At 45.7% G+C, this 27,836-nt stretch overlaps 2 protein-coding genes across 4 annotated transcripts in view; one reads left to right on the top strand and one right to left on the bottom strand.

Moving 5' to 3' along the window:
* myo7aa (myosin VIIAa) overlaps positions 1-25,134 on the top strand; it is a 286,417-nt gene extending 261,283 nt beyond the window's left edge. For all 3 annotated transcript variants that reach the window (XM_063054640.1, XM_063054639.1, XM_063054638.1), the window contains 7 exons: positions 1,216-1,303; positions 3,823-3,929; positions 8,863-9,048; positions 14,085-14,201; positions 16,356-16,439; positions 17,984-18,103; positions 20,074-25,134. In XM_063054640.1, coding sequence (XP_062910710.1) covers positions 1,216-1,303; positions 3,823-3,929; positions 8,863-9,048; positions 14,085-14,201; positions 16,356-16,439; positions 17,984-18,103; positions 20,074-20,163 — 792 coding nt within the window. In that variant the 3' untranslated portion in view covers positions 20,164-25,134. The remainder of the gene's footprint in view (positions 1-1,215; positions 1,304-3,822; positions 3,930-8,862; positions 9,049-14,084; positions 14,202-16,355; positions 16,440-17,983; positions 18,104-20,073) is intronic.
* A 178-nt stretch (positions 25,135-25,312) lies between these two features.
* The window catches only part of gdpd4a (glycerophosphodiester phosphodiesterase domain containing 4a), a 99,673-nt gene continuing 97,149 nt past the window's right edge, over positions 25,313-27,836 (bottom strand). The window contains exon 16 of the mRNA XM_063054642.1: positions 25,313-27,107. Coding sequence (XP_062910712.1) covers positions 27,004-27,107 — 104 coding nt within the window. The 3' untranslated portion in view covers positions 25,313-27,003. The remainder of the gene's footprint in view (positions 27,108-27,836) is intronic.

The following is a 27,836-nucleotide window of genomic DNA, read 5'->3' as shown; positions in this document are numbered from 1 at the left end:
TGAAATAACCACACATTACGGCAGTGGTGTACAGAGGAGCGTCTCTGAACGCACAACACGTGGATGGGCTACAGCAGCAGAAGACCACACGGGGTTCCACTTCTGTCCTAATAAAGTGGCCTCCGAGTGTACTTTCTAAAATCTCTCTGACACCCTGGTTTTGTTTCTGAGGTGACGAGACCTAGTCCTAGATACTTAGTCCAGAGCAGGTGTTCCCACCGTGGGGTCTGTGGTCCCCTCAGTTAATGGTCAGGGTCCATGGCATAAAAAAGATTGAGAGCCCCTGGCCCAGATAGCGTGGACGTGGAGAGGATGCTCCCTATAGTGGAGGAGTGTAGGATCAGAGGGCTCAGCCTCGGAGTTCAAGGATGTCCCTTTAGAACAGGGATGAGGAGGAATTTCTTTATCTGGAGATTTATCCTCATCAATTGATTCTGCATATTTTCCGGTATGGTCGCATCTTTCCTATAACAGTGTACGAGGAACTGAACACAATACTCCAAATACAGCCTCACGAGCACCTGTGCAATTCCTTCATGATCTCACCAGCAATGCACTGACTGAAGAATTTGGGCTGAGTTGTTTTAAAAATGGATGCTTGACGGTCAATGCAGACGTGGTGGACTGGGGGTCTTGTTCCCATGTTGTAGCTCTCTGAGAGAGCCCAACATAAATGACAGAGTGAACCAGCCCACCAAATGACCCACCTACCCATGGTTGTAGGCAACCTTCTACCCCATCACAGTAATGTCTATGGTTCATGTAATAGCCTCAACCATTGCATTGGTACCCAGACCCAGAGTGGGAGACAATAAGACATAGGCACAAGATTGGGCCATTCGGCCCATCAAGTCTTCTCTGCCATTTCATAATGGCTGATTTATTTTCCCTCCTCAACCCCATTCTTCTGCCTTCTTCCCTTAACCTTTAAAGCACTTATTAATCAAGAACCTATAAACCTTCACTGACAATAAATTCAACAGTTTCATTACCCTCTAGCTAAGTAAATTCCTCCACATCTCTGTGCTAAGGGGTCGACCTATTCTGGGGCTGTGCCCGCTGGTCCTATCACCTATCGCCTGCCAGCTTGCACCCTTTCCCCTCTCCCACCTTCCTATTCTGGCTTCTGCCCCCTTCCGTTACAAGAATGATGAAGGTTGGACTTCCTCTGTGGGCCGGAAAATGGCTGATAACTCTGCACTTGTTGATCGCCAGGTGATCAGTGTGCCCGAAGGAGATTTCTTCTTTGACTTTGTGCGTCACCTCACCGAATGGATCAAGAAAGCCCGGCCGGTGAAAGATGGTAAATTTCAAAATAAATGTTGTCTGTTCAGCTGGTCTGTCCGTTGGCTGTCGGAAGTGTACAGGGCATGTGTCTTCCTTCTGGTCTTGACTCCCTGGGTTTTCCACGCTGACCTGGAGAGAGAAGGGATAGTGGTCTAGCCAGGTACTTCAGGAAACCAATGATTATCCAACGATTGAAACCCACAGATGAAAAATGGAATTTCAGTTATTGTAGTTGAGGAGAATACTTGGAACGTAGCACAGTATAGATCCTTCAGCCCACGATGTTGTGCCAGCCTTTTAACCTACTCCAAGATCAATCTAATGCTTCCTTCCCATCTGGCCCTCCATTTTTCTTTAATCAGTGTGCTTATTTAAGAGTCTGTTCAATGTCCCTAGTGTATCTGCCTCTTTTTCGACCCCTGGCAGCGCATTCCACGTACCCACCACTCAACAGACGTATATATTGAGACATACAGTGAAATGTGTCATTTACGTCAATGACCAATACAGTCCTGGACGTGCTGGGGAGCTGCCCACAAGTGTCACCATACTTCCAGCGCCAACATGACATGCCCGTGATATACTAACCCTAACCTATACATCTTTAGAACGTGGAGGAAACTGGAGCACCCAGAGGAAACTCATGCATCTTGGGGAGAATGTACAATCTCATTAGAGATACCGTCAGGAATCGATCAACACGCACAAAACGCTGGAGGAATTCAACAGGTCGGGCAGCATCCGTGGAGATGAATAGTCAACGTTTCGAGCCAAGACCCTTCGTCAGGACGCTGAGTCCAAAACGTTGACTGTTCATTTCCACAGATGCTGCCTGACCTGCTGAGTTCATTCCAGCGTTTTGTGCGTGTTGCTTTGACCCCAGCATCTGCAGAGAATTTTGTGTTGACGGGAATTGGCTCTGTAAAGTGCCACACTACTGTTCCACTTATGTTTAAAATAAAACCTACCTGTGACGTCCCCCTCGTACTTTCCTCCAATCACCTTAAGTTGATGCCATTTCCACCCTGGAGAAAAGTCTCTGGCTGCCCACTGGATCTATGCCTCTTCCATCTTGTACACCTCTATTAAGTCACCTCTCATCCTCCTCCGCTCCAAAGCAAATAGCCCTAGCTTTCTCATAGGACATGCTCTCTATTCCAGGGAGCATCCTGGTAAATCTCCTCTGCAGAAATGGCTAATTTGAGAGGGCATAATTGTAAGGTGATTGGAGGAAAGTATTGGGAAGATGTCAGGGGTAGTTTTTTTTTTATACACAGTGTGGTGGCAGTGCATTCCGGGGTGGTGGTTGGAAGCAGATACATTAAAGGCATTTAAGAGCATCTTGGGCATGTGGATGAAAGGAAAATTGAGGTCTATGGGAGAGGAAGGATTTGATTGATCTTAGAGTAGGTCAAAGCATCGGTACAGCCTGGTGGACCAAAGAGCCTGCACTGTTCTATGTTCGAAATCTGATTCGGGACTGGACCTCTCCTCATTCCAGTGCAGACCTCTGTGTGAGGAGACCCTTCATCTGGACTGATGCTGTTCCCCCTCTGCTGATCACCCGCCCTCACGTGGATGCACCCATCTGCTGCCAACACTTGCTCCATCCCTTCCTTTTTTGTATTGTCCGTCTCCCTTCGACCCTCCTGAAACATTGACCACTTTCCTTCATAGATGCTGCCTGACCCATTGAGTTCCTACGGTGCCTTGTGTGTGCTTCCAGATCCCAGCATCTGCAGTTTCTTGTATACAGACCCTTGCATGTTTTTTTATAGAGATACAGCACAGTGGCATGCCCCTCCCACCCACCTAACCCACACCGTCCAATTACACCCATGGGTCCAATTCATCCACCAACCAGTACTTTGCAATGTAGGAGGAATCCCACATGGTTCTGGGGAGAATGTATAAACTACTAAAGGAGCTCAGCAGGTCACATAGCATTTACGTCTTGGGATAGATACTTCGTCAGGACATCGCGGCGCAAGTGGTCGACTCTTTATTCCTCTCTGTAGATGCTGCCTGACCTGCTGAGTTCCTCCAGCATTTTGTGTGTGTTACTATGGATCTCCAGCATCTGCAGAATCTAGAACATAGACAGCACAATACAGGCCCTTCGGCCCACAATCTCTTGTGTTTATGTACGTACTACTTACAACAATGGTGGAATTGTACCAAGGTCAGCGGTGCTGTAATAGTGTTACACTAACCACGCCATACATTTTGATTCAAAGTATATTTATTATGTAAGTATTGCAATATACAACCCTGAAATTCATCTTCCCCACAGACGGTCACAAAACAAAGAGGCACAAAACCATCCCATTCAAAGAAAAGCATCAAACATCAAAACCCCCTCCCCCTCCCACACTCAAACAAAAGCGTGCAAGCCACATTTAAAATAAATGAACGAAGAAAGCATAGAATGGTGACTCTTTGTGTCATAACACAAAGAAATTTTACATTGCGTGTTAGCTCAATCAGACTATTTGAAAACAAAGGTATGTCAGTATTTGAATCTCATCTTGCCAGGTGTCATCCCTTCTCTGACCTACCAGGTCTTCTTCATGAAGAAACTCTGGACGCACACGATACCTGGCAAGGACCATATGGCTGACTCCATCTTTCATTACTATCAGGTAGGATACTGACATTGATTGTGCTTAACTTTCAGGTCAATTGTCACTGACACAAAAACGAGACATGGGTGTTTAGGAAGTTGGGAAGACAATTGCACAAACGGTTAATGTGGTTTGGTAACATTGATCACATTTACTCAAGAAATGTCTGAAACAATTTGATTTGATACAGGTGTACAAAGTTCTAAGGGGTATAGATAGGGTAAGTGAAAGCAGGCCTTTTCCATTGAAGTTGGATGAGGCTAGAGGTTATGGGTGAAAGGTGAAATATTTAAGGGGAACATGAGTGGGAAGTTCTGTACTCAGTGGTGAGGGTGTGGGACGAGCTACTGACAGATTTCAGCTTTTAAGAGAAATTTGGAAAGGTACATGAATGAGGGGGGTATGGTGGGCTATGGTCCAGGCACAGGTCGATGACACTAAACAGATCAATAGTTTGTCAAGAACTACATGGGCCGAAGGGCCTGTTTCTGTGCTGCAGTGTTCTATGACTCTGTAGTTCATTTGGCCATACATATTTAAAATGGCTGCGTTTCCCAGCTAGTGGGTGGAAGGAATGAAAGGCCTTGTTTTGTTGCTTGTGTTCTGTGTTGTCCTACAGAGCATTATGAGTATGCCATGTTGGCACCGGAATGTGTGGTGACATTTGTGGGCTGCAGCCAGCATATCCTTAAATTATTAATGCAAACAATGCATTTCACTGTAGGGTAGGTCTCCATATACATAGGTTTACATTTATTTAAGTTCGATCATTGATGTTTGCACATGTGACTGTTCTGCTAATTGTAGATTGCTCATAGCTGTTTGCACGATTGTCTTGTAAATTGTTGGTTGCTATTGTGTTGTCTGTTTCGGTATTGTCCTCTGGTTTATGCTTGGCATCGAACCACAATCAATTCTGGTTTGTTTCACATACTGGCAATAAAGTGATTCTGATGAGGTAAATCTGAATCTGAAGCACTGAATATTCAGTACTGATGTCTGCTCCGAAAGATGGCAAGATGGCGCCAACAAACAACAACGACGTCCTACAGATGGTTCACGAAACTACTACTTCCTTCAAATATGATGCTACTACTAAGCCGGGTGCAATTGGAACCTGTGGTGGGTGTTGGGGCTGATTGAGCAATCTGGTGCTTTGCTGTCTCCGAGGCAGTTCGGTAAGATTCCAAGTCAAGGATGCAGCTGGAGGCCAAGAAGCCGGGAGGCAGGGTTTTCATCGCTTCTCTCTGAGGTATCAAGGGCACAAGCTCATGGTTGATTCCATTGCTTCTCTCTGATTTAAGGCATCAAGCAAGGTCAAAAGGGTGAGGGCAGAGATCAGGTGGGCGTTCAGCACCGACTGTCTGTGTTTGACCAGTCTTCCTCTCCCTCGCCCTGGCTGCTGTTGAAGAAAAGTGCTGGAGCCTTGGGCTCCATCTTGTGAGGATTGATTGGCAAGGCTGTGGACTCGGGTTTTTTCTGTGGGCGGGGAGCTCAAGGTACATGTATTTCTGGATTCTGATTACTCTTTACATTGCTATTTATGAGCAGTTTGATCGGGGGGGATGGATGTGGTCTGGGGCACTTCAGCGAAGAAACCTTTGCCTTGCGGCCTGCGGTGGGCTAGCAGTGCCAGCTCATTCTGAAGTTTTCAGTTGGTTCCAGCGGGACAGAATCGGAATGTCCCACACACATTGCAACACGCACAAAATGCTGGAGGAACTCGGCATCTCCTACACAAAATGATTGGTTTCACCAGCCGTGAAGTTAAATTCTGAACAGGTTCTCATGTGAGTGATCAGCAGTGAAAAGGGTGAGCAGCTCCAGGTTCCCGGGTGAAAAACACTTCGGAGGGTCTATCCTGGGTCCAAAATATTGATGCCATCACGAAGAAGGCATGCCAGCATCCATACTTCACTAGTCTGAGGAGGTTTGGAATGTCACCAGGGACTTTACAGATGTCCCATGGAGAGCATTCTGACTGGATACATCACTGCCTGGTATGGACACTCCAATGCACAGGATTGAAAAAGTTTAGAGGGTTCCAGGTTCAGCCTGCTTCATTACAGACCCAGCCCTCCACATCATCAAGGACATCTTCAAAAGCAGTGCATCAAAAAGGATACATTCATCATTAAGGGCTTGCACTACTCACGGTATGCCGTCTTCTCATTTTAGAAACAACTTCTTCCCCTTCACTATCAGATTTCTGAGCGGTGCATGAACAATACCTCACCAATTTTAGTATTTCTTACTGTAACCTATAGTAATTATTGTACTGTGCTGCTGCAAAACAACAAATTTCACAACATAAGTCAGTGATAAGTTGGCAGTGTGAAGATACATCTTTACCAAAGGAGGTGTAAGGCACTCCTTCCCTCCGCTAGCCTACAGGTCACCCTCGGACAAAAGGGAGCATCTGTTTATCCCCCAATCAGGTTCACATAATGCATGAGAGCGGGTGTTGGATGGTCGTATGAGCAACTGATACGTATTGCAAATCCTGGTTATGCGACCACTGACACCAGGCAGACAATCTCTGAAGAGTATTGATAATGGCTGGGGTCACCCGTCTTGTAAAGGCACTGCCCAGAAGAAGGCAATGGCAAACCACTTCTGTAAGTAAGTAAATAAATAAATAAATAGCCGAGAACAATCATGGTCATGGAAAAATCATGATCGCCCACATTATATGACACAGCACATAATGATGTTGGTGATAACAAACCTGATTTTGATTGAATTGATATCTGCAATATTCACATATTATTGCAGATACCTCCAAAATAAGTCATCTCTCTGACACAGTGGTGTCAGGAAAACCACCTCTTCCCCCAATGTTGCAAAAATAAAAGAGCTGGTTGTGGATTACAGGAGGAATGGAGACGGGCTAACCCCTATTGACATCAATGGATCTGGGGTTGAGAGAGTGAACAGCTTCAAGTTCCTCGGCATCCACATCACCAAGGACCTCACGGGGTCTGTGCACACCAGCTGTGTGGTGAAAAAGGAACAACAGCGCCTCTTTCACCTCAGACGGTTGAGGAAGTTTGGTATGGGCCCCCAGATCCTAAGAACTTTCTACAAGGGCACAATTGAGAGCATCCTGACTGGCTGCATCACTGCCTGGTATGGGAACTGTACTTCCCTCAATCGCAGGACTCTGCAGAGAGTGGTGCGGACAGCCCAGCGCATCTGTAGTTGTGAACTTCCCATGACTCAGAACATTTACAAATACAGGTGTGAAAAAAGGGCTCAAAGGATCATTGGGGACCCAAGTCACCCCAACCACAATCTATTCCAGCTGCTACCATCCGGGAAATGGTACCGCAACATAAAAGCCAGGACCACCAGGCTCCAGGACAGCTTCTTCCACCAGGCCATCAGACTGATTAAAAAGGCATCCGTTAGTCTTGCGAGACCATGGATCTGCGCCTGGAAAGTCTTCACTCTCCAGGGCGCAGGCCTGGGCAAGGATGTATGGAAGACCAGCAGTTGCCCATGCTGCAAGTCTCCCCTCTCCACGACACCAATGTTGTCCAAGGGAAGGGCATTAGGACCCATACAGCTTGGCACCAGTGTCGTCGCAGAGCAATGTGTGGTTAAGTGCCTTGCTCAAGGACACAACACGTTCCCTCGGCTGGGGCTCGAACTCACGACCTTCAGGTAGCTAGTCCAATACCTTAACCACTTGGCCGCGTGCCCACACACAGACCGATTAACTCATGCTGATTTGAGTGTATTTCTATGTTCATTATAAATTAAATGATTGCACTTTGCACACTTAGACAGACGTAACGTAAAGATTTTTACTCCACATGTATGTGAAGGATGTAAGAAATAAAGTCAATTCAATTCCATTTTATATTCTGCCTTTCCCAACACATCCTTTTGCAATTGGATTCTCAATTTCCTCACTTGCAGACCCCAGTCAATTCGAATTGGCAAAAAATCTTCTCCACAATCTCCATCAACACAGGTGCACCACGAGGCTGTGTGCTTAGCCCCCCCGCTCTACTCACTTTACACTCATGACTGTGGCATTAAGCACAGCTCCAATGCCTTCCTTAAATTTGCTGACAACACCACTTTCTCTGGCTGAATCAAAGGTGGTGACAAATCAGCATGTAGGAGGGAAATTGAAAATCTGGCTGAGTGGTGCCAGAGCAACCTCTCACTCCGTGTCAGCAAGACAAAGGTGATTATTGACTTCAGGAGAAGGAAACCAGACGTCTGCAAACCAGTCCTCATCGGTGGAATCGGAGGTCGAGAAGGTCAGCAACTTTAATTTCCTTGGTGGTATCATTTCAGAGGACCTGTCCTGGACCCAAGTGCAATTATGAAGAAATCACGGCAGTGCCTCAAAATCTTCAGAAGATTACCAAGATTTGGAATGACATCTAAAACTTTGGCAAACTTCTATGGATATAGTGGAGGGTATATTGACTGGCTGCTTCACTGCCTGGTATGGAAACACCAATGCCCTTGAATGGAAAATCCTACAAAAGGTAGTGGGTATGACCCAGTCCATCACGGGTAAAGCCCTTCCCACCGTTGAGCACATTTACATGGAGCGCTATCACAGGAAAGTAGCATCCATCGTCAGGAACCCCCTACACTCAGGTCGTGCTCTTTTCTCACTGCTGCCATCAGGAAGAAGATACAAGAGCCTCAGGACTCACACCACCAGGTTCAGGTACAGTTGTTACTCCTCAACCATCAGGCTCTTGAACCAAAGGGGATAACTTCACTTGGCCCATCACTGAATTGTTCTCACAATCTGTAGACTCTCTCCCAAGGACTCTTCACCTCGCAACCAGGCAGCATCCTGGTGACCCTCTCCTGGTGTGAGCTCAATAAGGTGACTGAAAAGGAAAGATGTAATTGGTTAGTGAGTCCAGTGACGGTACCGTCAACAAAGCATAAACTTGCATTCCTGTCTTCTCTGCAGGAGCTACCGAAATATCTGCGAGGCTACCACAAGTGTTCCCGCGATGAGGTACTGCAGTTGGCGGCACTCATTTACCAGGTGAAGTTTGAAGATGACAAATCACAATTCCCAAGCATTCCCAAAATGCTAAAGGAGCTGGTGCCACAGGATGTGATACGGCAACTCTCGCCGGATGACTGGAAACGGGTGAGTCTTTCCCTCAATTTTCCCTTTCCATTCAGCGGGCATAGGAAAGACTCCAGCCCAGCTACTTAGGGGTGGGGGGTGCACAGTGGACTGCATTCAATCTGATACAGCTGGGCTGTCCAGAAGGGTGAATCCATGTCTGCATTTATATCAAGTCCTGATGAAGGGTCTCAGCCTGAAACTTTGACTGTTTCTTCCCCACCACAGATGCTGCCTGAGTTTTATGTGGTACTGTGTTTATGATTTCCTGCATTTATATGCTGCCTTTCTCTTTTTTTCAAGCACAAGAGATTCTGCAGATGCTGGAATCTTGAGTCACACATGCACACAATGCTGGAGAAACTCAACACCTATGAGGGGAATAAACTGTCATGTTTTGGGCCAAGTCTCTCTGAACATTGTAGGAACTGGCCCTCCAACCCACAATGTTGTGCCAAACCTAACTTAGTAATCAAATGGCCAACTAAGTTAAACTCTTCTGCCTAAGCAATGTCCTGGTCCTTCCATTTTCCTCACATTCATGTGCCTATCTAAATATCTCCTAAAAATCCCTAATGTATCAGCGTCTACCACCACCACCACTCTGTAAATAAATATAAATAAAAAATAAACTTGCCCCTCCTATCTCCTTTAAAATTCCCCCTGCTTACCTTAAATGCATGCCCTCTGGCATTAGACATATAACCCTTGGAAAAAAGATACTGTCTGGCTCCTCTATCTATGTCCCTCATAATCTTATTGTGGTAAACCATATATATATATATATATATGTTGTAACTGGGTTACCTGTCTGGATGTGCCCCTCTGCTGACTGCCCCTATGGCTCCTCCCACAGACCCCTGAATAAAGGCGATTGGGCCACTGCTCCTCCTCTCAGTCCAGGGCAGATACTCAGCAGGGACGAGACCCATTTTACTGTTAATAAAAGCCTTTCGGTATTTACTCTACTTCCAGTCTTTTGGAGTAATAGTGCATCATTTATAAACTTCCATTAGATCTCCCTTTAGCCCCTTTAGGTGATGTTGTGGGGATGGAACTGGACTCTCTGACGGTGGTGTCTGAAAAGAGGATGCTGTCTAAGTTGCCTGCCATCTTGGACAATGTCTCCCATCCACTACATAATGTACTGGGTGGGCACAGGAGTACATTCAGCCAGAGACTCATTCCACCCAGATGCAACACAGAGCATCATAGGAAGTCATTCCTGCCTGTGGCCATCAAACGTTACAACTCCTCCCTTGGAGGGTCAAACACCCTGAGCCAATAGGCTGGTCCTGGACTTATTTCATAATTTCCTGGCATAATTTACATATTACTATTTAACAATTTATGGTTCTATTACTATTTATTATTTATGGTGCAACAGTAACGAAAACCAATTTCCCCCGGGATCAATAAAGTATGACTATGACTAGCCCCCACTGCTCCAAAGAAAACAGCCCAAGTTTGTCCAACCTCTCATGCCCTTTAATCCTTGTAACCTCTTCTGCACCCTCTCCAAAGCCCCGACACCCTTCCTATAATGGGGTGACCAGAACTGTACCCAATACTCCAGATGCAGCCTAACTCAAGTTTTATAAAGCTGCAACATAACTTCCTGACTTTCAACCCAATGTCTTGGCTAATAAAGCCAAGATGCCACGTGCCTTCTTAACCACCTTTTCAACCTGTGTAGCCACTTACATCAGGACTAAAAGAAAGGGGGCAGAAGCCAAAATAAAATCGGGGGTGAGGAAGAGGGAAGGAATACAAGCTGGCAGGTGATGGGTGAGACCAGGTGAGGGGGAAGGTTGATGTGTGAGGGTGAAGTGAGAAACTGGAAGGTGACAGGTGGAAATAGAAAAAGGACTGAAGAAGAAGGAATTTATTCTGGGGAACAAGGAAATGGCAGACAAGTTGAATAGGTACTTTGGATCTGTTTTCACGAGGGAAGACACAAACAATCTCCCAGAGATAATAGTGGCCAAAGAACCTAGGGTAATGGATGAACTGAAGGAAATTTATATTAGGCAGGAAATAGTGTTGGATAGACTGTTGGGTCTGAAAGCTGATAAGTCCCCAGGACCTGATGGCCTGCGTCCCAGGGTATTTAAGGAGGTGGCTTAAGAAATCGTGGATGCATTGGTAATCATTTTTCCATGTTCTATAGATTCAGGATCAGTTCCTGTGGATTGGAGGGTGGCTAATGTTGTCCCTCTCCTCAGGAAGGGAGGAAGAGAGAAAACAGGGAATTATAGGCCGGGTTAGCCTGACGTCAGTGGTGGGAAAGATGCTGGAGTCAATTATAAAAGTTGAAATTACGACACATCTGGATAGCGGTAACAGGATCGGTCCGAGTCAGCATGGATTTACGAAGGGGAAATCGTGCTTGACTAATCTTCTGGAATTTTTTGAGGATGTAACTATGAAAATGGACAAGGGAGAGCCAGTGGATGTAGTGTACCTGGACTTTCAGAAAGCCTTTGATAAAGTCCCACATAGGAGATTAGTGGGCAAAATTAGGGCACATGGTATTGGGGGAAGAGTACTGACATGGATTGAAAATTGGCTGGCTGACAGAAAACAAAGAGTAGCAATTAACGGGTTCCTTTCAGAGTGGCAGGCAGTGACCAGTGGGGTACCGCAGGGTTCGGTGCTGGGACCGCAGCTGTTCACAATATATATTAATGATTTAGATGAGGGAATTAAAAGTAACATTAGCAAATTTGCCGATGACACAAAGCTGGGTGGCAGTGTGAAATGTGAGGAGGATGTTATGAGAACGCAGGGTGACTTGGACAGGCTGGATGAGTGGGCAGATGCATGGCAGATACAGTTTAATGTGGATAAATGTGAGGTTATCCACTTTGGTGGTAAGAACAGGAAGGCAGATTATTACCTAAATGGAGTCAAGTTAGGAAAAGGGGAAGCACAACGAGATCTAGGTATTCTTGTACATCAGTCACTGAAAGCAAGCATGCAAGTACAGCAGGCAGTGAAGAAAGCTAATGGCATGCTGGCCTTCATAACAAGGGGAATTGAGTATAAGAGCAGAGAGGTCCTTCTGCAGCTGTACATGGCCCTGGTGAGACCACACCTGGAATACTGTGTACGGTTTTTGTCTCCAAATTTGAGGAAGGACATTCTTGCTATTGAGGGAGTGCAGCGTAGGTTCACAGGGTTAATTCCCGGGATGGCGGGACTGTCATATGTTGAAAGATTGGAGCGACTGGGCTTGTATACTCTGGAATTTAGAAGGCTGAAAGGGGATCTTATTGAAACATATAAGATTATTAAGGGATTGGACACGCTGGAGGCAGGAAGCAAGTTCCCGCTGATGGGTGAGTCCAGAACCAGAGGCCACAGTTTAAGAATAAGGGGTAGGCCATTTAGAACAGAGTTGAGGAAAAACTTTTTCACCCAGAGAGTGGTGGATATATGGAATGCTCTGCCCCAGAAGGCTGTGGAGGCCAAGTCTCTGGATGCTTTCAAGAAAGAGATGGATAGAGCTCTTAAAGACAGCGGAATCAAAGATTATGGGGATAAGGCAGGAACTGGATACTGATAGTGGATGATCAGCCATGATCACAGTGAATGGTGGTGATGGTTCGAAGAGCCGGATGGCCTACTCCTGCACCTATTGTCTATTGAATCTATTAAACATCTGTTGCCATGATGAGGCCACACTCGGGTTGGAATATCAAACACTTTTACCTACTTTTCAAATGGAGAAAGGTTTTCTGCTGTCTACCAATCTATAACATTGTAATTTTACATACCTCGGTCATTTCCCTTCTTAACCACCACTGCTCCGGAGAAAATAGGCCTAGTCTCTCCCCATGACTGAACCTTTGCGGGGCAATATCATGGTGAATCTCTCAGTACCATCCCATGAGGCTTCATTATAGCTCAGGGTGTCAGAGTTCAAAGTTCATTTCCAGCATCCTCTGTAAGTAAGTTTGTACATTCCTTCACATGTCCAGGTGGGTTTCCTCCAGGGGCTTCAGTTTCCTCCCACAGTCCAAAGACATTCAGGTTAGTTGGTTAATTGGTCATTGTAAATTGTCCTGTGATTAGGCGAGGGTTAATCAATGAGATGCTGTCTGTAAGGCTGGAAAGGCCTGATTTGCACTGTATCTCTAAACAATAAATAAAATTACTATTGAGTTCCAACGGTCATGTGTTTGGACCTTGATTCCTGTCTTGTCCCCTGCTCTTATCAGCTACCATGTATTAGACTAAAGTCCGGAATCCGGGTTATATCTGGATGGACAACAAATGAGAACAGACAAAAGTTACAGACCTGAGTTATAGGGAAAGGTTGAATAGGTTAGGACTTTATTCCGTGGAGTGTACAAAAACAAGGGGAGATTTGATTGAGGTACTCAAAATGATGAGGTGTATAAATGGGGTAAATACATGCAGGCTTTTTCCACTGAGCTTGGGTGAGACTAGAAGTAGAGGTCGTAGGTTAAAAGTGAAATGTTTAAGAGGAAAAAGCAGGTGCAACGAGGTGCCAGTGGACGTGGGGTCAATTTCAACATTGAAGAGAAACTTTGATAAGTACTTGGATGGAAGGGGTGTGGAAATTTGTGGTCCAGCTGTGGGTAGATAGGACTAGGCAGAATAACAATTCGGCAGGAACGAGGTGGGCTGAGGTTCAAAGTAAATTTTATTATCAAAGTACATGTATGCCATCATACACTACTCAGTAAATACAAACAGAACAGAATCAATGAAACACTGCACACAAAGAAAGATGGACGAGCAACCAATGGGCAAAAGACAACAAATTGAGCAAATACAAAAAAAACCCACCAAAATAATAAATAAATATTGGGAGTTATATAGCCCTTGAAAGTGAGTCCACAGGTTGTGGAATTGGTTCAGTGTTGGGGTGAGTGGCATTATCCACTTCACTCCTGTGTCTGTGGTGGTGTACTCTATGCCTTTACAAAAGAAAACTTTAATTGGAAAATTAAATGATATGTGGTAGACCTTTTAGCTCTAATACTGTGAATGACACGTTTGGCTAATTGTATTCATCTCTGTTGTAGTCCATTGTGGCTTTCTATAACAAGCAAGCAGGAAAATCGAGGGAGGAGGCCAAGCTGTTGTTTCTGAAGCTGATCTACAGATGGCCTACATTTGGATCGGCCTTTTTTGAAGTCAAGGTGAGTGATGTTTATTATTTAATTACACTTCAGTTTCATGGAGTCACAAACAGCGTCACTGAGCTGAAATGCTCCATTATAGAAACAAAGGAAAAAAATTGGAATGTTAATTTAAGCACATATTCGGGTGACACAGTAACGCGGTGCTTGGCTTAATGCTTTACAGCGCCAGTGAATACCAATTGGGGTTCAATTCCCACTGCAGTCCCTAAGGAGGTTGTACATTCTCCCTGTGACCGTGTGGGTTTTTTCCGGGTGCTCCGGTTTCCTCCTACATTCCAACGATGTAAAGTTAGGGTTAGTAAGTTGTGGGCATACTAAGTTGCTGCGGGAACCGTGGTGACACTTGTGAGCTTTTCCCCAGCACATAATCAGATTGTTTTGATCGTTGACACAAACTGTACATTTCACTCAAACGCGAGGAAATCTGCAGATGCTGGAATTTCAAGGTTTCGCTGAACACCTACACTCTGTCTGCCAGAGAAAGCAGGATCTCCCAGTGGCCACACATTTTAATTCCATATCCCATTCCCATTCTGACATGTCTATCCACGGCCTCCTCTACTGTAAAGATGAAGCCACACTCAGGTTGGAGGAACAACACCTTATATTCCGTCTGGGTAGCCTCCAACCTGATGGCATGAACATTGACTTCTCTAACTTCCGCTAATGCCCCACCTCCCCCTCATACCCCTTCTGTTATTTATTTATTTATTTATTTACATTCTTTTTCTCTCTCTCCTTTTTCTCCCTCTGTCCCTCTGACTATACCCCTTGCCCATCCTCTGGGCTTTCCCCCCTCCCCTTTTCCTTCTCCCTGGGCCTCCTGTCCCATGATCCTCTCATATCCCTTTTGCCAATCACCTGTCCAGCTCTTGGCTTCATCCCTCCCCCTCCTGTCTTCTCCTATCATTTTGGATCTCCCCCTCCCCCTCCCACTTTCAAATCTCTTACTAGCTCTTCTTTCAGTTAGTCCTGACGAAGGGTCTCGGCCCAAAACGTCGACTGTACCTCTTCCTAGAGATGCTGCCTGGCCTGCTGCATTCACCAGCAACTTTTATGTGTGTTGCTATACATTTCACTGCATGGTTTGATGTACATGAGATGATTCCCTTTATAGCATTGGAATTAATCCAGTTATGGCAATACTTTACTGCCTGTTTAATGCTGAAATATAGGTTGCGTTGAGGGCTTTGTAAAAAAAAAAGCTTATCTCCCTCTTTATCTTGAACCTGGAGGTCCTTCAGGTTGAAGTTTACTGTCATCTGATTGTACAGATATACCACCAAATGAAACGAAGTTCCTCTGAACCATGGTGCACCCACAAAACACACACACACAAAACAAAGTATTACCACAAATAGGTAAAACAAAATATAATTCAGAATGTATGCGGTGTGCAGCACAGGTAAACAGCTCACTGTCTAGTGATGAGCCATCAGTGGTGTCAGGGTATTGATATCTCCCAGCCTGAGGGAAGAAGCTGTAACCCACTCTGGCAGTCCTAGTCCTGATGCTCCTGGACCTCCTTCCTGATGGTAGTGGGTCAGAGAGATTGTGGAATGGTGATAGGGATCCTCAACCATGCTTCAGCCCCTTCATATACAACACTCCCAGTAAATGTCACAAACGGGGGGGGGGAGAGAGACCGTCTCATTGCGGCACAACAAGGGAGAGTTGTTGTGTGCATGTGTCGCTCGTTTGCTCTTTAAGCTCCGCCCTTGCCCTCTTTATTTTATTTAAGGGTACAGTGTGGAACAGGCCCTTCTAGCCCACTGAGCTGCGGTTGCCCGGCAACCCACCGACTTGACCCTGGCCTAATCACAGGACAAGGACAATTTGCAGTTACTGACCAGTACTACTTTGGACTGTGGGAGGAAACCAGAGCACCCACAGGAAATCCAAATAGTTCACAGAAAGAACAGACAGGTTTGCTCACAGGGGATGCTGGAACTGAACTCAGATCTCTGACTCCGAGTTGTAATAGCGTCGTTCTAACTGCTACGCTATCGTGGTGCCTCAAACCTCTCTCTATCCTGAGCCTGGAGGTCCTTGGTGACGTGTTTGTTTTGCTCAATTGCTGTCTCAGCTCCGTCCTTATCCTCTTGCCTTCACCCTCCATTTTGAAACCTTCTCTCTGATCTTCTGTTGTAGCAAACTACTGAACCAAACTACCCAGAGATCCTTCTCATCGTCATCAACAAGCATGGAGTGAGCCTCATTGATCCAAAGACCAAGGTGACTTGTGATTTCAATTTCCATTCCTCTGGCTGGGTTGACAATAAAGCCTAGGAGCAGCATAAGGCCATTTGGCCCATCATGTCTGTTCTGCCAATAAGTGAATGGCTGATTTATGATCCCTCTCAGCCCCATTCTCCCACCACCTTCCCGTAACGTTTGACGACCTAACTAATCAAAAACCTCGGCTTTAAATGCACCCAATGACTTGGCCTCCACAGCCCTCTGTGGTATTGAATTCCATAGATTCATCACCTTCCAGCTAAAAGAATTCCTCCTCATCTCTGTTCTAAATGGGCATCCTCCTATTTTGAGTCTGCCCCCTGTGGTCCTAGGCTTCCCCCATTATAGGAAACATCCTCTCTGTCTAGGGCTTTCATTATTTAATAGGTTCCAATAATATCGGCTCCTCAATCTTCGAACCTACAGTGACTACAGGTCCAGAGCTATCAAGTGTTAACCATTTCATTCCTGGATGGTATTGATGTCAGAGGTTTTGGGTGTCTTGTGTCTTATACACCAGCAACAGGAAGCAAATGTATTCTGTGTCCGTACTTTAATCGCTACCTTATTCTTATCGTTCTTTATTGTATATAACTGTTGAATGTTGTTGTTTCCTGGTTGCATGTCATGCCAGCACACCACGGCAAATTCCGAATACGTGTAAATGTATATGGTGAATAAAGTTGATCCTTCACCCTTGATCCTTCCCGTCTTAGTTTTAACAGCCAATGCTAGACTATCCTTCCTCAAATAAGGAGACCTGTTTCTGCACTCCCTTCCCCTCGAAGGGGTTGTGGCATACTTGCACCATCCACACCAGGCAGGATTTTGCTGTAGCCAACCGTTTTGATTCTACTTCCTCATTTCCGCTCCTACATGTCTGTCCACGGCCTCCCCTACTGCCGCGATGAGGATACTCCCAAGATGGAGGAGCAACACCTTGTATTCCATCTGGGTAACCTTCAGCCTGATGTTATGAACATCGATTTCTCTGGCATCTGGCAAATTCTCCACCCACCCCACCCCCGGTTCTTTTATATCCCACCCTGGTCCGCTTCTCACCTTTTCTCTCCTCCTCACCTGCCTACAGCCTCCCTCTAGTGCTTTCCCTCCTTCCCACTGGCGGAACACTCGACAGACAGAATGGCCAAATTCTGCTCCTATCTCTTATGGTCTTTCCCCCATGGTACATTCTCGCCTATCAGATTCCTTCTTCAGACATTTACCTCTTCCACCTGTCACCTGCCAGCTTCTCACTTCATTTCCCACCCCCCCCCCACTCCCCTGCCCCACCTGGCTTCAACTACCACCTGCAAGCTCGTACTTCTCCCCTCCCCCACGTTCTGGATTCTTCCCCCTTCCTTTCCAGTCCTGATGAAAAGCCTCGGCCCAAAACGTCGACTGTTTATCCCATTCCATAGGTGCTGCCTGGCCGGCCAAGTTCCTCCAGCACCCTGTCTGTGTTATATGGGGTTGAATTTGGTCTTGTGATGCCTTTTTGTTGTGATGTAAAATTCCTTTCCTCGCATCTGCCTTTCAAGGACATTCTCACCACCCATCCGTTCACCAAGATATCCAACTGGAGCAGCGGTAACACCTACTTCCACATCACCATTGGTAACCTGGTGAGGGGCAGCAAGCTCCTGTGTGAAACGTCTCTGGTAAGATTGACCGAACCTCTTATTAAAGCCTTGTCGTACTGCGACATGTTATCCTTCTCAACCTCATTCTCCCGCTTTCTCATTAACCTTTGACACACTAGAACCTATTGACCTCCACTTTAAATATATTCAATGACTTGGCCTCCACAGTGGTCTGTGTCAATGAATTCCACAGATTCACCACCCTCTGGCTGAAGAAATTTCTCCTCATCTCTGTTCTAAAGGGGCGTCCTTCTATTCTGAGGTTGTGCCTTCTGGCCTTGGACTCCCCTGTCATAGGAAGCGTTCTATTTATGTACACGCCATCTAGCCCTTTCAATATTCAGTTGGTTTCAGTGAGATTCCCCCTCCCCACCCCATTCTTCTAAACTCTAGCGAGTACAGGCCCAAAGCCATCAAACACTCCTCGTACGTTAACCCTTTCTCAGGATCCTCATCAGAACTCTCTCCAATGGCAGCACATCATTTCTTCAATGAAAGACCCAAAACTGCTCACAATACTCTGAGTCATCTAACCAATGCATTATGAATCCTCAGCATTACCTCCTTGCTCTTGTATTCTAGTCCTCTCTCCCACGCTGGCCAAGGGCCTATCTGTATTAATCCCATTTACCAGAGTTGCAGAAGCATGGAGGTATGTATGTATCCCAAGTCCCTGAGTGATATGTCCTGGAAATTGATGGTGCATGAGTGTTATTGGCAAGAGTAAGCAGTTCCCAGCGGTCCACAGATGAATGTTACGCACGCATTCAATCCAGCTTGTCTTCCACCGAGTGAACACTGAAATGCAGCACTGGTGGAAGGGGTCAACCCCCAAACCAGCATGGGTACCATGCCACACTGCCTCCAGCAGCTGTTCTTCTGGCCTGCTGCAACAGGCAAGCTTGCGGCTTGAGGCCTAGTCCATGATTCTCGGGCTCCCCTCTGTCATCTATCTGTCTGCATACATAGTCCACTCCTTCTTAAGTCATGGTCTTCAGATAAAGCTTGCACTTTCTTAGCTACCAGGATATTTTTTGGGTGCAGGGGTGGGGCTGATGCATCTGTCTCTAAACTGCCTTTTGCAACATAATCAAGTACCGGGACAAAAAAATGTTAAGTGCTCTTCTCACTTAAGAGATTGTGTGGCGCGTGGCCAAGTGGTTAGGGCATTGGACTAGCGATCTGAAGGTCGTGGGTTCGAGCCTTGGCCGAGGCAGCGTGTGTGTGTCCTTGAGCAAGGCACTTAACCACACAATGCTCCGGTCTACCCAACTGAGAATGGGTACTGGCAAAAATGCTGGGGGTTAACCTTGCGATAGACTGGTGTCCTATCGGGGGGGAGGGGGGAGTCTTGTACTCTCAGTCGCTTCGCGCCACGGAAACCGGCATAAGCACCGGCCTGATAGGCCACAAGGCTCGTGACAGTTTAATCACCTAGGAGTGATGGGAAGCCCCTGTTGCCCTGTTCTGTGCATTGCTGAGGTAAAGGCTCATTGGGAAATCAAAGCTTCAATTAAAATAAAAATCTACATCTTTTGAACAGTATTCAATGAAACTAGGTGGGAATTTTAAGGTGATTGGAGGAAAGTATAGAGGAAATGTAAGAGGTATTTTATTTATACAGAGAATAGTGGGTACATAAAATGCCCTGCCAGGGGTCGTGGTGGGTACATCAGGGATATTTAAGAGAGTTGTAGATAGGCACATGGATGATAGAAATATAGAGCACTGTGAGGGAAGATTGACCTTAGATTGAAAGGTCAGCACAACATTGTGGGCAGAAGGCCCTGTACTCGTCCATGTTCCATGAGTAAGATCTTTATAGGAATGTTATCAAGCAGAGGTTGACCCCGAGTGATATTGGCTGATCTGTCCCAATGCTGGTAGGAGAGGAGGAAGAATTTTATGAGTTTGAAGGTGACCGATCTGCTTGAGGTTCGAAGTTGTCTTTTCTGAGGAACTGATAGCGCTCTGCTTTCTCAACACAGGGATATAAAATGGACGACCTCCTGACTTCCTACATTAGCCAGATGTTGACCTCCATGAACAAGGAGCGCAGCACGAAGATCAGTAAATGAACCTGTGGTGACCACTGGCTCTGGGCTTGCCAGGTGATGCAGATGCTGAGGCCCATGGGCAATCCTTGCAGCTGGAGAAAGACGTTCTCGACCCAGGTCTGGAGTATGAGGAAAAGTCCTCTGCCTAGCTCTTCTGATAGCAGCTCGAACTCTCCCTCAAGCGAGGATGACTCTCTATAATGTGCATGTGTGTGTGAGCAAGAGGAAGTATCTTTCAAATCCCTCACACAGACAATAAGCCAAAAAAAAAGGAAAATCGGGATTCATGAGCAGCCATTCCAAAAAGAAACTCTGGGCCTACAATGATAGGCTTTTTGCATATTCCTCAGTGCACTTTTGATCACACCCAAGTGTTATTTTAAATCCCATTCTCTTCCACAGAAATATAGTGTTTGTGAGGGTGGTGTTTCTGTGGGCATCATGTCTCATGGTCACATGGCTAAAACTCTCACCTCAGCAGATGTATCAGGTCCAACTTTTCTGGGCCTTGGGACTTGCACTGCCTACAGTAAAAGCAGCTGATGAATAGTTCTGCTTCTGTTTACAAGTATGAATTTGTTTTATTCTGACTCGTGTAAAAAAAAAAGTTTGCAAAATGTTTTCTTCTTGTAAACTTTTTTTTTGTTTACCATTTCTCCTCTAAATCCCAGAGTGTTTGTTTTGTCGTCCCACCTCATACGCGGAGTACTGAAATGCATACTTTTTTTCCCATTGGAATATCTGGATTTTGGCAGGATGGATCAAAAGCAACTTGATTCCATCCTGTCGATGCTTACCTGGGCATGGTGACTGTCATGGGTAATGGTCTGTCAAAACCAGCCACAGGGTATTGCTGTCTTACCCTCTGGCATGGACGTTATTCCTATACTAATCACGGTCTTGGTCTCTCACCTTGGAGACATTTCAAAATAAAACCACCAGATTTGAAGTTTGGAGTTCTTTTGACACTGTTTCCACTCATTTCCTTTCTTTAATATCCCCACTTCCTTCAAAGCCTTTAAAACTGACAGATCTTGTCCTTACAATTATTTTTGTCTTGTAATTTATTCACAAAACTGAGCCTGTCAGCCCCGTCCCTTGAATGGATACCATGCCAAGAATCCCACTGCTGAAACATCCTGAGCTGTGGAAGAACTGCTCCTTAAATCACTATCCATTCATTTTTCCTTTTCCGCAGAGGCTGACTGACCAGTAGGGAATTTCCAGAGTCTCGCCAGGTTTGACTTCAGAGCTAACGCATTCTGTGCTGTGGGCTGGCATTTCACACTCTCAACTCTGGTCAACATTCAGTTGTGGCCCATTCATTCTCGCCTATGAGGCGGGGAGGGGGAGAGACTGCACTGGAAAGGGTAGGGATGCATTAAGCTGGGTAAGGGACTGGATGACTGAAAATTGCTGAGCCAGGTAACATCTAGGTGGCAAACAGATCTGGATAAATGGCCAGGACAAGAGACATTTGCAGTTCCAATTAGGAGTGGGAATCTCTTATCAGAATAGACTATAGTATCACTGATTGAAGATGGCTTCACGCCACCGGATGAGGTTGCTATGACACCTGGGAGTGCTTACCTGGCCTCTTGGCTCACGGCCAATCATTCTCTCCAGGCACCAAGCTCAAGTCTTGAACTGGTCATTAGCAAAGTCCAGATTCTAACACCCATAATTCCATGTGGTGTGCTTTTCTCCCTTGGGGTGAGCAGGAACAGATGTGATTTCCACCCAACCATGGCCCTCTCCAACTGGGTGAAGCCAGGGATTAAAGTTGAACCACAAAACCTGTTGCGTTGATGTAATTTACCAGTCGCCCCCTTGACATTCTACTTTCAGTGCATTTAAGATGCCCCTGTGTGTTTAGAAGATATTCTGTTTATTTATGTATAACATATTGTTGGCAATTTGTATGTGATTTTAGTTGGAGATGACGTAGTCCCTGAGGTTCTGTAATGAGATTTTTTTCTCTTGTTTTGTTCAGTTCTGTGGAACAGGGTGTCAACCAGTCTGGTAAGCTGTCCTGTAAATGCACGTTGAAAACTTTATACTTGAATTTCAAACTGCACTCTCCCAGATTTTTTGCTCCATTTTCACATATCACACTTTGACATGTCCTTACCAGGCGTTGGTGGTTTTGTTCCTATTGGAGAACTGATTCTGAAACCATCAAGCTTCCTCCCCTGCGGTCAATATGCCCCATTCAGCGTGAGAAGACCTGTAATGCCAGACAGTCGGCAATGTACCCCGCCAAAGCAAGACACTATCCGTGAGGTTGACCGGCTCCCAGAGTCGTAATCCCAACCCAAACGTACCGATACCTCAGGATAACCAGCTGACCTGAGATTACCGACTCACTGTGGAGTAGTACTTGTTTTCGGGTCAGAGTGCAGACACACTTGGGAATTCCCATGAAATTTCTGTTCATGAAAATCCTGGTGCTAGGTCATTCCAGAGTTGTGTGTGGATGATTTTCAGATGAGTCCTTGGAAAGGGTTTTGGTCCGTTTTTTTCTTTGCCTTATTGTTCCTATTGTATTCACCTCTGTAGAGATACCTACAGGTTCAGAAGCATGCTGTAATCCGGTCCATCTTCCCTGGATTTCGGGGCTTTACTGTCAGTCAGCCACAACAGAATGTTGGATGTTGTCTTGTGGGTTCGAGTTCAACTCCTAAATGGGTCAAGATCAGGACTCATCTCTTGGAGTGACAACACTGGCATGAAAGCCCCATGATCCAGGAAGATGGGCCAGATTTCAGTTTGCTTGTGAACCTACAGGAATCTTTAGATGTGCCACCTCCCCAGGGATTCCTATAAGATCAGGAGCAAGCTGGAATCTAGCCCATTTGGATCTTGGGGCTTTATTGCCAGGGTTATCGGTCAAAGAGATGAGTTCTGATATGACCCACGAGACGGTGTCCGATGTTCTGCTTGTGTCCATTGTCTTAGTCGTCCCTGGCCATATGGTGACCATGTTGTGGATCTGCCCCATCCCGGATGGGTGAAAGCAGGGAAAGGCTTGGGGTGGGTGCCCCCTCCATCTGGAGGTGTAACCGCGAGAATTGCTTCTATCTACATTATCATTGCGGCAACAGCTTAAACCAAGAGGTACTGCACCATATGCAGACCTCGCCCCTGGTGCAAGCAGATAATAGGGTCCACTGCCAGTGAAGCAGGAGGTCTTGTGGTGTTAATTCTTCAACACATGCAGGCTGCGCTAAACTTTTCGGCACAAATTATTTTAATGTGGAATTATTGTTTTAGTCACTCCTGACCCAGTAAGCAATGAAAATACAGATTTAGTGCAAAAGGGATAGGAATTGGAGGTGGAGTGGGGGAGTTAACAGTAAACAGTGACTAAATCAATCTGAATCCCTCTCCTATTATGTGGAAGATGTTCCCTGTACTTGGTGACATTACAGCCATCTATTAGCTGTGAAGTCTTAAGCAAGTTGCACCAATCTTTCCCTGATCCCTGGATGACATCCATGGGAAAAGTCATGTCCCTCAATAGGAAGCAGGTGAGAGCAGGGAAAGGCAAATACTTCCACTCATTTTGTTTAATGAAGTTATCAAAATGTGCAATGCTGTGTGTCTTTCTGTTAATAAGATTTTATTGACCTGGTGGCTCCTTGTATTGAACCAGAAGAAAATGTCAGATGGTAAATCACCTAAGGAGAATACAATATACCCTGACTAATTTTCTCTGTTGCTAATGTGGCTGTTCATCAGATCGATTCCCATTAAGGTGCCATCCTTGGGGAGATGGATCACAGCCTGTGTTCGGTTTCAGACTCTGATGGTCATGAACTTGTACGTGTTCGTAGGATGGATCGTGTATTGGAATGTTTGTGTAGTAGACTCTAGAAATTGTGCATGGGTGGGGGGGGGGGAAGAGAGTGATATCTTTTTGCTGGGTGTAATCTATGGAACATTCCAGCAATGTTTCCTTGAGTACTTTGGAAGGCTGAAGAGTAGATGACCTTGTTTGAAGTTTGTGCACTTTGGGGCGATTCTCAACACGTGCATGATGCACAGTTACCCACAGCTGTGGGGTTTGTGAACGCAACCACTTTGGGGAGACACTGTTGCACCTCGGAAGGCTGAAGAGCAGAAAATCTTGATTAAGGTTTGTGCACTTTGAGGCAATTCCCAAAACGTGCAATATACACATTTACCGTAACTCGAGATGCATAGTTATGCAACCCAGCTAAGATGTGTGGACTGTGCATCATTTAGTATCTCCCTTGTCCTTCTCCAACACACACAGTTCAAAGCAGCTCTTCAGAAACCTACTCTCTTCCACTGCATTAGACTGCCGCTGAATGTGAGCAATATTTGTAAATAATGTTAATAATGAAGATATGTATTGTGATAATTTTTTAAGAATAAAAGCTTTGTGTGGATGCATGTGCATGGGTTTGTGAGCTGAAGATGGTGTTTGCTTTCCATTTGCCATCCAGGGCTAGAGAAGTTGTGTGTCTAATGGTCTGTCTGTGGTTTATATCTGTATAATTAATGTTCCACTGTGTAATAAATATTTCTCTGCACATTAACTTCAGTCCTGCATGTGTGTGTCATCCACAATTTGCAATGAGTCTTGTTTTTGCCCATTACTTGAAGTTGTCTTCTTAAGTCTATCAACCCTACTGGCGCATAAGCTGCCAACAGCAGCTTGCCAGAGTTTTCTGTCCTGGGCCAGGGCCAATAGAAGTTTGTTCAGCCCTGTGGCTTTCATCACACGACTTCATGTGTCTTCTAGGCAAGGATCCTTCCTCTCCCAGGAATGAGGTCTTTGGACTTTCTGCTGGTGTTATTGAAGTTCTGGGTTTTTACAGGATGGGATTACTAACCCCATATCCAACCCTCCTTTCACAGCCAGGCTCGGGAGTGACCACGGCAGGGCTTTTTTTAAATTTACTTTGAGATTGCATTGACTTTATCTATACCCCTCATAATTTTGTTTACCTCTATCAAATCTCCACTCATTCTTCTACGCTCTAAGTAATAAAGTGCTAACCTTTTCAACCTTTCCTTATAACTCGTGGGGGAGAGGAGAACTAGATTCTCTCTAGAAGATTTGCTGTGTTGAATAAAGACCTTTTATGCCACCAGCTTCAGAGTCTCCAATGACTTGGTCAGTCACAATACTGAGCGCTAATTTTAACTGTTCCAGGAGCAACACAATTGCCCAAAAATACACTTTTTATTTTTTTATTCTTAAATAAAATCACTAAAACACCAGACCCTCTGTTTGTGTATCACAGATAGTTGAAAAGGCTGTGGTCATTACCTGGGGAAGGTGGTGTGCTGCTGGAGTTTCTGAGCTGGTACGTCTTTTCCCCTATTAATGAAGGAGTTAGATACTTCACCCTACATTTGTGCAAAATTATATACAAACAAATCCCATTTCACAGGGAATACTGTCCAGCAATTCAGAACAGGATCAAAGCTAGTTCCCAGGATTGCTGAGGCGATCACAGTGAGGAGAGTGGATGCACTGAAAGGGCTAGCACCAAATTGATAGGCTGAGTGGCTGGCGCGGTTCCATGCCAGTCAGTGATTAGTGTCTTGATAACACGGTGAATAATGTTGCCACCTCCCAGCTTCAAGGGTCTAGATTTGATACTGATTTTGGGAGTTGTCTCTGTGTGTGTGGAGTTTTCACGTTCTCCCTGCGAACACTTTCGTTTCCTCCAGTCGTAAGTCAGTGAAAGCTTGGTCATTCTCCAGCAGTGTCAAAATTAACCCATGCTTGCTTTGACAAGATGAACCTGTGTCATCTATCCAATGACCATTACACTCAGATTGTAGAGTTCACATTCTCAGGAGTTTTCTACTTTTGATAAACATAAGAAATTCTATAGATGCTGGAAATCTTAAGCAAGATTGAGGAACTCAGCAAGTCAGGCAGCATCTATGGAGGGAAGTAAACAGACAACTTCTTGGGCCAACACCCTTCTTCAGAACTGGCTGAGTTCCTTCAGCATTTTGTGTGTATCACTCAAGATTTGCTGCCCCTGCAGAATCTCTTGTGTTTATGATCTGCCGCTCTTCTGCAAAATCTCTTCAAGGGATGCCGACCCCGAAGAAGTTTAAATCTTCTCTTTGGGAGTTCAGTGAAACCCCCACGCCACCCCCCCCCCCCGCCGCCACTGCTCCTCCCCGTGATCTCTTCTATTTTAGATAGCTCGTTTACTTTGCACATTGGCTTCCCACAAAAGGACTTGTTACGGGTTGGAACAGTCCAGTATCTGGGAAAGAGTTTCCAAACTGTGTTTCACGCTCTTCACTGCATTGAAGAAAATCTTTGTTAAGCAACCTAATTAAATAAAACTTTATAGTGAAGATTCATTTGTTGAACATTTTGTTCACTGTGTCCGAAGTCGATAGCTTGTAACGTTGCCATCTGGCCGACTGGGAGGTTACTCAGGGCAGGAGCGCAGCAGAGGGTCACCCATGTTAGTGGGACGGTAAACCAGGTAAACACCTGCATATTCCTTATTTCCCAATTGGAATTTCCTGGCCCCGGCAGGACATTGTGACGATGCCGGGTGAGATAATTCTGTGAGTCTTTCATCACACAACGCTGAAAGACAGTACTGTTCTCAAAGCGCTGGTGACGATGGAAACCAGTAACAAGGGGGAGAAAGAGGGACTTCCCAATGCCAGTGGGGAAGAAGGAAGGTGTAGGCCACAGCATTGCACTGATTATTGGTTGACCTGGCCCGATTCTATCCCCTTTAAGGCTTGGGATTGCCCATACCCTCCCCTCTTGCCTCCCTCCAGTCCGAGCCAAATTGCACACCACACCCCAAACAGCAGCTTCACCCTCCATTTTGGGGGCGGTAGTTACTCGTGTCCTGGGACGGCAGACGTGGGTAGACTTGGCACACTGTCTCCATGGTGACTGGAAGTTGGCTCTGCTTCAGGAACAGACCACACGTTGTTCATTTCTGAAAGAGAAGATTAAAATCCATGAATTTGTTGAGTTTAGTACCCATTTACGGAAGGAAAACCAGTGTTCACTTCAGGAAGCAGACATCACAGAAACAGCCCCAGCAACCTTGTCCTACAAACTCACGTCATAGAGTCACAGAGCACAATAGCAGAGACACAAGTACCTTGGTCCATCTAGTCCATGTTCAACTGTTATTTTGCCTCAGTTTTTTTTTTCCTTCGGCAGTTTGAACGGGGCATGACTGCGCAAGCGCGTGAAAGTCGGCCTGTTAGACAGCAGGAGAGTTTAAAAAGCGAGCAGATTGAGAAGGGACGGTTATTTCTTCGGCAGTTGGAATGGGGCACCACTGTGCAAGCGCGTGAAAGTCGGCCTATGAGACAGCAGGAGAGTTTAAAAAGTGAGCAGATTAACAGAGTGGGCATCGTAGGAGCGGGCAATGGAGTAGTGGGAGACAGAGTAGGAAGGCTTTGGCTCGAGAGGCTTTGGCAAGTACAGGCTCAGGACGAGCTTGCTCCCAGTGAGGTAAGGCTGGGTAAGTTACTTTAATAACTCTAATTAACTTAGGAGTAGGTAATGGAGGCAGCAGTTAGGGTAGTCGAGTGCTCCGTTTGCAGGATGTGGGAAGTCAAGGCGAGCACAATTGTCCCTGATGACTACACCTGTAAAAGGTGCATCCAGTTGCAGCTCCTGACAGACCGAGTTTGGGAGCTGAAGCTGGATGAAC

The sequence above is a fragment of the Mobula hypostoma genome, chromosome 7, assembly GCF_963921235.1.
Source record: "Mobula hypostoma chromosome 7, sMobHyp1.1, whole genome shotgun sequence".
Lineage (NCBI taxonomy): Eukaryota > Metazoa > Chordata > Chondrichthyes > Myliobatiformes > Myliobatidae > Mobula > Mobula hypostoma.
This window is presented reverse-complemented; position numbering and strand designations above follow the sequence as displayed.